The 10,073-nt window shown below is 40.2% G+C and overlaps 1 protein-coding gene across 1 annotated transcript; it reads left to right on the top strand.

Annotated features, from left to right (window-relative positions):
• Positions 1-6,721: 6,721 nt before the first annotated feature.
• On the top strand, positions 6,722-8,441 carry spx (spexin hormone). The gene is made up of 6 exons (XM_072377555.1): positions 6,722-6,816; positions 7,235-7,318; positions 7,482-7,539; positions 7,777-7,839; positions 8,013-8,099; positions 8,304-8,441. The coding sequence occupies exons 1-6, from the start codon at positions 6,811-6,813 to the stop codon at positions 8,366-8,368; spliced, it is 363 nt and encodes a 120-aa protein (XP_072233656.1). The 5' UTR covers positions 6,722-6,810; the 3' UTR covers positions 8,369-8,441.
• Positions 8,442-10,073: the final 1,632 nt, after the last annotated feature.

A 10,073-nucleotide genomic window follows, 5' to 3' on the forward strand; every position in this document is an offset into this window, starting at 1 on the left:
TCAGTGCTTGACTTCATTTATGATTAGGTGCTATGGGATACATACAAGTATTTATTATTTTTCCACCCAAACTATAAAATGTGTGTCATATCTTAGTCGTAACTCTTACCATAACTCTTAAGAGCTCTGTGATGTCACGAGTGCAAACTCTAGCAGAAGATCCCAAACCAGCAGGGAGCTGGTGTTAAACACAAAAATAGCGTTTTTTTTTTTTTAAAGGACACAGTACAGAACAGTTTGTTTTATAAAGCAGTTGGCACCCAGTGAGGTGTCATATTCTGTAAGAGCGCTGAGTGCACTTAAAAAAGAATTCTGGCTCTGTTCAACAAAATATCTGAGGAAGCACAATGTGACTAACATGCTGAAAGCATCCCTCAAATGTTCACTTGAACTGATCAAAACATTTGTAATGTTATAAAAATGGAAAGCTTTTAATGGTTTGCTCTGACATTCCTCTGTTAGTATTAAATGGTGAGCTGCTTTATGGAAGTGACCTCAGACACAATGCAGTAAAGCATCATGGGATACCCATCCCGTTGTTTCTGAAAATCTTTTTGGGAAATAAGCTTGATGCTGCATCACATACATTACAACAGACAAAAGATTCTTATAGACATTCAGACCCAAGTTTACCTCTGAAAGAAATATCCAGACAGACTTGTTTTGCCCTGAGAGCAGAGCCTCTGATGATCATCTGACTTCTCTCAAGCTGTAGCTGTTTAAGATCTACTGTGGGTCAGATTCTTTCCTGTTTTAAAGTAATTTCAAGCCATTGACTTGGAAACGGCAGCCACTATATTCATTTACAGAAAGTCCCGATGAGTTGCATTTGGCTGGTACGATGCAAGAAATGATCAAGATGTTCGTGGCACATCGGCTTATCTCCAGCTGACGTGTCTACATGTTGATTTAGTGGCACCTCAAAAAGAATTTAAAAGATGATGGAAAACTGAATAAGTATGATATACTTCTGTCAGTGGTTTTAAAGTATGTTTTAGTTTTATTTCTGTAAAACAATGAAAACGAGGCACTGCTTTGTGTGTGCCATCCTGTTTTTTTTTTTTTATCTGCTCATTTATTCAGGTCGTCCCTTCCTCTGGTCCCACGCTGCATGAAACCTTTCCAACATTTAATCCAGAAAACACTTGGCATCAGACATATGCTGCATATTACTCCACATACACATCCACTTTTGGATGTCATCCATCCATCTAAGACCCATTTGGTGCCAGAGACTACATCTGACTGACAAAAGACTTAAAGGTTTTCCAAAAGTTTAGGATGCTTTTGCAAAATGAAAATAAAAACGGCAGCGTTTGAATGACTATAAACCAGTATTTATCAATTGTCACGCTGCTGCCTTTGCAGTTTTTTCAATTTTATTAAGCCTAAATATGATTCTATGAAGCCCTGACTAATTAGTTGCTTGTTATTTATGACAGATATTATCACACTGCCTACCAACATAACATGCTTGAAAGTGAAACTATGTCTCAGGATTTGACTGTAGGGAGCAGTGATTTGTGTTGTTGAGCCATTGGTTTTCCGAATAGATATCCCATTTGCTCACAGTTCACTCACAAACTTTAACTCGTGTTTCTGCCCATGTGTTTTTCATTTCTTATATTGTACATTTTCTATTTTTCAGGCTAAGAGTTTTCTGTCCTGGCTCTTTGATGATTTCCCTGGTCAACCTGTATGTTTCCCTTTTACAACCTTCCCATTTTGTTTGTACGTGCACCAAATGTTTCAGACACAGCTGACTGGGTCCAAACAGCATCTTTTGTAACACTGGGTCGAATTACCTTCCTAAAGGAGTTTTATAATCCTTTCCCTTGTTTTCCACTGACAGCTCTCTCATTGGGGGCAACCCAGGTTGCATCAGCCAGGTGCAACAACCGCTCTTAAATGCACGCTCATGTGCATATTTAGACGGGGGCAGGTGTTTGTGTTAGAAATTACTATTATAAGCTGATTCCCTATTTATTCCTCTGATAAAAATTTCTGAAAACATCACAACGTTTGTTTTTTTTAAAAGTATATTTTACTAAAAGGCAGCACTGCGTTGTGGGTTCTCTCTGGATTCTCCAGCTTCCTCGCACCATTCAAAAACATGCATATCAGGTTAATTGGTGATTGTTAATGGACCACAGGTATGAGTGTGCATGGTTCCTTGTCTCATTTGCCTCTGTGATGGACCTGTGATGGACTGGCTTGGCCTGACTTGGCCTGGCCTGTCCAGGGTGTAACTTGCCCCTCGTCCAATGACAACTGGGGTCGGCTCCAATTGTTAGCTCATATCTGACCACACGGTGGTGCTACTGCTTCAATTTTTAGAATCATTCTACACTGGGCTCTGGGGAAGCTGCTAAACAAGTTTCACTTATTTTTGCTCTTATAATCTTGAGAATGCGCTCAAAGGCTTTAATCTTAGTTTTACGTAAATTGGCCTACATTCAGACTGAAGAAATATGTTAATCCTGTATTTGTTGTATTATGTAATGTTTGCACAGCATTACCTCCCTTGACCTAATCCAGTCCTGCATATCTAACTGGCATACTGACACCAGAACAAGCTCATTCATTCAGATACAGATCACATGTTGTGATCAGATCTGTCATTTCCTCCAGTCAGTAAGTCAATGTGTCTGTTAATAGGTCTAACTGAAGAAAATTGACAATAAAGAGAACAGTGCCCCCTACTCATTCACAGGATCAAGTCTGGAACCAGTGTAGTGTTTTAATCAATGACTGTGAGCCAGCAGCTGTAAAAACACCGGCACACAGTGAGAAGCACATGCTGTTTCAGTGATACAGCAGGTCAGTCACACCTGCTCAGTGCTGCTGATGAGTAAAAACATCAGTCATTTCTCCAGTTGATTAATAGGCCTAGACATTAGAATCCCTGAAAATTCAGCGCTATTGCATCAAGTGGGGCTTGAGATTTCTTCTTTGGTGGGGTAACTTCAACAACCACTTGGTTTCCACCTGTATGACACATCATCTTTTCCTGCTAGGTTGGGTGTTTCAGGCCTTTATCACAAGACACCCTCAGCTGAGGAGGGCGCCAATAACAGGCGTGATCAGACCTCTGTGTGTGACACATGGTGACTAAAGGCTCACTTAGAAGGCCACACTGTTTTAGTTTTTTTTCTAGATCCACAACCAGTGAAAGCCTTTTTGTACAACTGTGCCAGATTCCATAATCGCCCTCTGCTGCTACTGCCCTCTGATGCTCACTCCTTTAATAGTTTTGTAGTAGAATTGGCTACAAACCAAAGAACCAGATCTGATGCTATGTTCAGGAAGTTAGCCTCGGCATTTATTGGAGGTGCATTGGCTTTGTGTGAAATTCTCTTTTGCTGCTGAGACCAAGCACTTCAGTGCTTAGTTGTGGTGTCCAGTGTATCTTCCTTACATTAAACTGCTCTTACAACCCAACAGGATGACTTTGAGGGTTGCTAGGACAGAACACTTTTGAAGTGCCTTGAGATGACATTTGTTGTAATATGGCTTTATATATAATTAAAATTGAACTGAATACACTGGTAACTGGCTTGATTCTCTCTACAACAGAAATGCAAAATGGCTGGTGCAATATCATTTTTAAAAAGGTCTCTGTACTGGTTGAGCATCATGTCCAGTCTTCCATTGATGCTTTTATACTTTTTTACATAGCTTGATATAGGCAGAGAGAGGCCTCCATTACTGTACAACCCCATGCTGCTGTGGCATCTTGGTAGCCTCAGCCTTTTCCTCACTTGTGCTCTCAGCAGTCTGACCTTGTAGATGACAACTGGCCACACTGCCTGAGATGTTCCTTGTTTTCTGAGTCAGTTAAATATGTGGTGTACCAACATCCAAGGCTTTTTATGGGCTTCCACAGGACAGTTGGAATCGGATCATCATTTATGTGGAACTTCTCATAGGTAAACTTGACTTTGACAGGAGAGATGCTACACGATCTGCTGGGTTTAATCTCCATTTGAACATATCTGATGTTTTTCTGGAGTTTATCCATCAGGTGTTCGGTGTATGGTTCATGAGTGTCTGTCTGCATCCTGGCAGAATTTACTTCCACAATGTATTTATGCTGACAATAAAGGATTTCATTCTAATATCAGAAGTATTCAGCTGCAAAGAATATCTAAAATCTTTCAGAGGCCCAAAACAGGTCTAAAGTGGACAAAGAGAGTAATTAGCAACAAGTCCTCCTACTAAAACAGTCATAAAAGTAATTTATTCAAACTAATCAATAAGACTCATAATGGCGCCCCATAAACTACCACCACTACAAGCAGCAGAAGGGGAATACAGCTCATGTGAATGTTTCTACCCCAGAGTGATACGAGTCTGTCTGTGGAAATTCACTGGTGAATGAATGTCAGTAGGTGGGAAATGTAGTGTATATAATTCATATTGCATGTAGGACATTTTTAACTGAATTTGTAAAGATGTATTTTACATTTCCCATCCTCTTATAGGGTAGGGCGGCGCCCCAGCACCTTAGTTAAGAAGGCACAAAGTCCTCATACAGGGTATTTGGAGAATGTGACGACGCGTCATGCTGTGTTGTATGCTGCGATATTAACGCCATCTTGTGAGGAAAGCTCTCCCACAACAAATACAAAAAAATTGATTATTTACTTCTTCACAAAACATTAGAATGTGAGGATTATGAATGGACTGAGAAATGATTTTTGAGGATTATTCTACAGTTTGAGCTTAGATACACTATCTTAAAGTTAGAAGTCAGGATCGGTGCTAAGAAAAGAAAGGCTGCCTGAGAGCAAAAGAGAATACAATTTGGTGTCCAAACAAATTATTATGTTGCGTTAACTTCACATTCTCTGTTTGTACAGGAATAACCGACGGAGGTGTGAAGACATTCCTGCACAGCAACAACTAACAGACCAATATGCACTCAACCATTTAACTTGACTGTGGTGCACACATCATGAATAGTAATTTTACCTAAGAATAAAGCAACAGTTTGGAATATTCAGTGGTTTGTAGTGGACTTTGGTCGGCTGCTGTGAGCAGTGTATGTGGAAGTGACCTGCGGGTGAGATCACGGAAGGAGCTGTCCAGGGCTCAGAAGCTTCTGCGGGATATGGCAGATTCCCTCCCATGAGGATGGTTGACATCCTTGGTTGTCATCCTTCTCCCTCCCACCACCTGGGTGAAAACATAAGTATCCTGACAGGTGGTGCTTAGAAATGAACTGTGAAATTAACCATGTTCTCTGTGAAGGCCAACGCATGTTCAGTACTGATGTTTACACACAGTGGTATTGTACCCAGGTTGCATTGCAGGAAAGAGAAGCCCTCTTGATCTGTTTTCTCAGCCTCCTCCAGTCTGCTGGTACATTGTTGTTGCTCTAACAAACTACTCCATAAAATATGCTGTACACCGCTACAGAGTCAGAGTAATGTCCCTGATAGACCAGAGTCTGCTCTGAAGCTGAGGTCTGGTTTGGATTTTATTGTTTGATGTATTGATATTGATACGAATACTGTCTAAGTCTGACCAGCTCTTTGATGTTTCCAGTCTATTTAGAGTTTGATCCATTGACACCAGCCCACAAATTAAACTATAAATCTAGAGCTGAATGTGAACATCCATCCATTCATTTTCTACACCCGCGTTATCCAACTCAGTTCTTGTAGGGGGGCTGCCTGTTGCAGCTGCTATTGGGTGAGAGATGGGATACACCCAGGACAGGTCCATCACAGCACTGAATATGATCAGTCCAAAGAATGAAAGAATTTTGTGTTGATCTTGTTCAGTCTGTTTTCCGAGACACTGTTCAGAGTGAGGCATGCATACACAAAACACAACCATAGAAGCTGTATTGAAAACCAGGGACATCAGTGGGGACTTTTGGTAGGAGGCTGTTAATTCTGGACCTCAGTAAATCTTTGTGTAGCCCCGGTTCATCATTTATATCTATTTATCCATATTCTATTCCTGCTAAATCCAATTCAGAGCCCAGGTGTGCCACTAGGCACATGCCAGTCCATCTCAGAGACAAACTGGACAAACATTCATGCACTCTCACTCGTAAAGTCAATCTAGAATCACCAGTTAACCTTTGTTTGGACTGTGAGAGGAAGCGGGAGAACCTGGAGAGAACCTATACATGCATGGGGAGAACATGCAAACTTCATACAAAATGAACCCAACCGAGATTAGAGCCAGAAGTTGTGAGTGGACCTTTACGTAAAGCTGCTCCAGCCGTCAGTCATATTCTTGCGTGACTAACAGTGAAATGTAGTGCTGTGGCAGCAGGCTTTACATTAGCTACCCTTTTCATTACTGGAAGTGTGAATTCATAAAAAAGCTGTCAATTTCCCTGTATTCTGCTCCAGCGAACAAAATGCTTACATCAATATTCCAGGGGGAAATATTGAAGCTCTTATAAATAGTAACATTACCCAGAGCCAGTCCACATTTCATATCATGAAGCCTGCAGCTTCAACGTAACCGATTTGGAAAAACTCCATCGAGGAGCTGAAAGTGCTCCTGGCAGCTGCTTTAATTCAAAAACATTTACAGTAAACAACAGCTCTCATTGAAGGAGCAAGATTGATCGGTGCTTCCGTTCATTCATTCTCCCAGCCGCCCCCGTTTCATCAAATTGGCGTGACCTATCCCTGCTGGCATCGTGAGGGAGCGTGGATCATGCAGGGTTCCCGCCCCAGAGGATATAAATACAGGGAGGGGAAACATTGCCAGCAATTACCCTGATCCTGATTCTGTGACATTGTCTGTGTTGGACTCTAAGCTGATTGGACCCCTGATTGCACCATGAAGGTAGGTACAATGCAAAAGAAAAGTTTGAGTTTAGGATTTTACATGGAGAAGTCTGCAGAAGTTAGAGTTATTATTAAATTGTTTATTAATTGGTTTATTTTCTCATTTTTTTCAAACTTAGTTTGAATATTCATAGAAGTTGTAAGACTTTATAGCAAATTAAAAATAACCTAAAAGACAGGTTTTTCTGAAGAACTGCACAAAAAGACAATGAACTAATATCTGACTGTAAAAATCATCAGTTTTGAAAGAACTTTTAAGACTGTCAGCCAATCAAAATGTTGCATTTCATAATCGCAGACACATTTCAAAGTTACTCGTTGAAGCAAAGGTCTAGTTAAATTTTTTATAACTGGCTTACACAGAGTTTTGAATGTGAATTGCAACATTTGCTGTGACTTCCCTTTTTCTCCTACAGGGTTTAAGGATCATCACATTAACCCATGGACTCACCCTTTTACTACTGGCAACCTTAATCTCTCAGTCATGGAGTGCACCAAAGGTATTTCCCTTTACAAAATGATTCAGACAGATGTTTTGCTCAATAACTGAAAAGTTGCCCATGATCTAAAAAGATGAGCAAAGAGGAGCGAATCAGAAGTGTGAATCAGTAAAGTAGTGTATCATTACATCCGTCTGACTGCTTTTCTTTGTGTCGTCTGAAGGGCTCCTTCCAGCGGAGAAACTGGACCCCACAAGCTATGTTATACCTGAAGGGAACACGTATGTATTTGGTCTCTTGCTTATAACTTCCTGAATTCAGACCCATTGGCCCAAAGTGTTGGATGCTTAATGAACAGATAGGACAGATTTTACAATAATCTGGTTTTATTTCACATATTCAGAACCCGACAGTGTGTTTCAAACCGACATGTGACATACAGACTGCTGTGTCTGAATTAAAAACGAAGATTGTTATTGTGAAAGGAACTGAAACTGACGTGTAAAACTTTCTCTCAGAGGGACGTAGGTTCATCTCTGAGGACCGAAAAGAGGGAGATGTCTATGACACGCTACACTTAGGTACAACAAAGTTTATTCAGCTCAAACTGTCTCTTTAGTTAAAGCAACTTTAGTTAAATTATTTATCATTAAGACCAGAAGAATCCGTGGTGCCCTCGACAGTCTCACAGCTGGAATCATGCTGGGTCCTGTAGCCGGCAGATAACCTTTGTGTTCTGCTTGCTTCTTGTCAGAGACCCGCAGCCAGAACACAGAGAAGCTGAGCGTAGACCAGGCAGCCACCGTCCTGCTCAACTTCCTGCAGCAGGCCAGAGAGGGAGGTGAGCGTCGCCGGCTACACCTTGGCATCATCAGTACTCAGCAGTCTTTACTTTATTATTAGTAGATCACTCATAGGTCTGACCACACACTGCACCATTAAAGTTTCTGACTGTATGTGGCACATAATACTGAACTATATGTTTTTTGTTCTGGCTTTTCACCTCGATATTCAGTTATGCTAATTGCCTTTCTCCTTCCTCTAGCTGATGAAAACCCAGATGACATGTATTTCCAAGAGCTGCCGGTGTGGAAGAGAGAGTACTTCTGATGGCATCTATACAGCTGCTGGTCATCATCTCTCATGTGAGGTGTCTAGTTTGGTGTAATGGAGACAAACAGCTGCTTTGTAAATATAATTCTCTATCTGTGAATGAAATGTGAAATTTTAATAAAAAGAGTTCATAGCATTTTTTACTCTAAGACTGTGTTGAACATTGAAACAAGGTGCTGTTTAAACATACAACATTCGTTATGTTTCTGGTATCAGAGGTAAAAAAGGAATCTTTTTTTCTATGAATGGATGAATAAATGAGAGAGGAGCAATAAGGCTGAATTTTGGGCATTCCTCTACACGAGTTGTTGGGAATCACAGGCTTCCTCGTCTGTGGTAGTCCTCATGAGAGCCAGTTTCCTCACAACTTCTGCAATTTTTGCAACTGAACGTAAAAAAGAACATTAAAAGTTTCTGGCACTGACTGGAATTTGTTATAACAGTGATTGAAAAAGGATTTCAGCTGGATATCAGTACAGCACAAGAAAACCGAAGGACTCAAAGATGAGAAATTCAACCAATTAACGTTTGACAAGGTTCACCTGGTTAATGGAAACCAGAGGCTGAGCTCAAACTGTCACCAAGGCAATTTGAGGAACAACATGAGGCAGGTTTTGTCATAATTCTTCTGACTCTTCTGTAGTGCAGAGAAGTGCAGTGACAGTCCACAGCAGTTTAGTGCTTTAACTATGAAATTCAATGCCACTGATGCTCAACGTCGTATCTTCTATTTCCATCCAATCCAGTTCTTTCATTGACTATAAGGATTTGGTAATAGCCTGCACATTTATGGTCATGTCAATAAAGCTTGTTAAATTGAAAATTACGATACAAATAAACACACCGTGAGCTCACCACAGACTCTATTTTTTCCTCTTAAGCCTTGATTTTTCAACTCTATAACTTTTACACAGTGCTACTACAGCCTGAACTTCAGCATACAAAGTGTAGCAGCTCTGTTGTTTCAATTGATGCGTTTCAAGAGGACATTTGCTGTTATTTTTGGACAACATGATGCTGAACCTGAACCTCTGGGGTGTTTGTGCATCTGCATTCTCCCAGAAAGCTTCAAACTAAGACTTGAGGTCACTGCATCACCTTGATATCCTGCATTGTGTTATTACATATGGCTGAGGGGCGTCATGGCACCCATGGCAACAGTGACAAAAGACAAACTGCAGTATTGTTATATCTGTTCTGTGTGCTCGACTCAGTAAAAAAAACATATTGAGACAACAAGTCGAGGCAGATGGCCGCCCTTCCTGTTTCTGCTTCTGTTGGAGGTTTTGTTCCTGTGAAAAGGGATTATATGAACTGGACTAATTTGGATTTTAATTAACTAGATTTAATTGAAATATCTTTGAAAAGGATGGAATTTAATTATATTGACTCTGACCGTATCTCCAAGTGCCTTGGAATGACTTTTGCTTTGAAATCTCATGAAACAAATTATTACTGTGGTAGTAGATTTTACTTATGAAAAATGCAGTTTAGTAACATCACAGAATAAAATAAAACATATGATAGTGTTCTTTAACTCACGCATAATTGTAAGAATTCATGAATTTTGTATTTTACTGCAGTTTTTGTAGAATTTCTCATTTCCACAGTGCATCCAGCATCTTAATGCACGTTACATTGTAATTCAAACCGAGCAGAATGAAAATATTCATAAAAATTTAAATGGACACTTTTCAGATAA

This window comes from Leuresthes tenuis, unplaced genomic scaffold (genome assembly GCF_036924035.1).
Source record: "Leuresthes tenuis unplaced genomic scaffold, fLeuTen1.0.hap1 SCAF_23, whole genome shotgun sequence".
Lineage (NCBI taxonomy): Eukaryota > Metazoa > Chordata > Actinopteri > Atheriniformes > Atherinopsidae > Leuresthes > Leuresthes tenuis.

Excerpts from the sequence above, each read along its gene's own strand:
- spx (XM_072377555.1), top strand. Across the intron at positions 7,319-7,481 it reads AGTCATGGAGTGCACCAAAG|GGCTCCTTCCAGCGGAGAAA; the intron begins GTATTTCCCTTT and ends TGTCGTCTGAAG. Across the intron at positions 7,540-7,776 it reads GTTATACCTGAAGGGAACAC|AGGGACGTAGGTTCATCTCT; the intron begins GTATGTATTTGG and ends ACTTTCTCTCAG.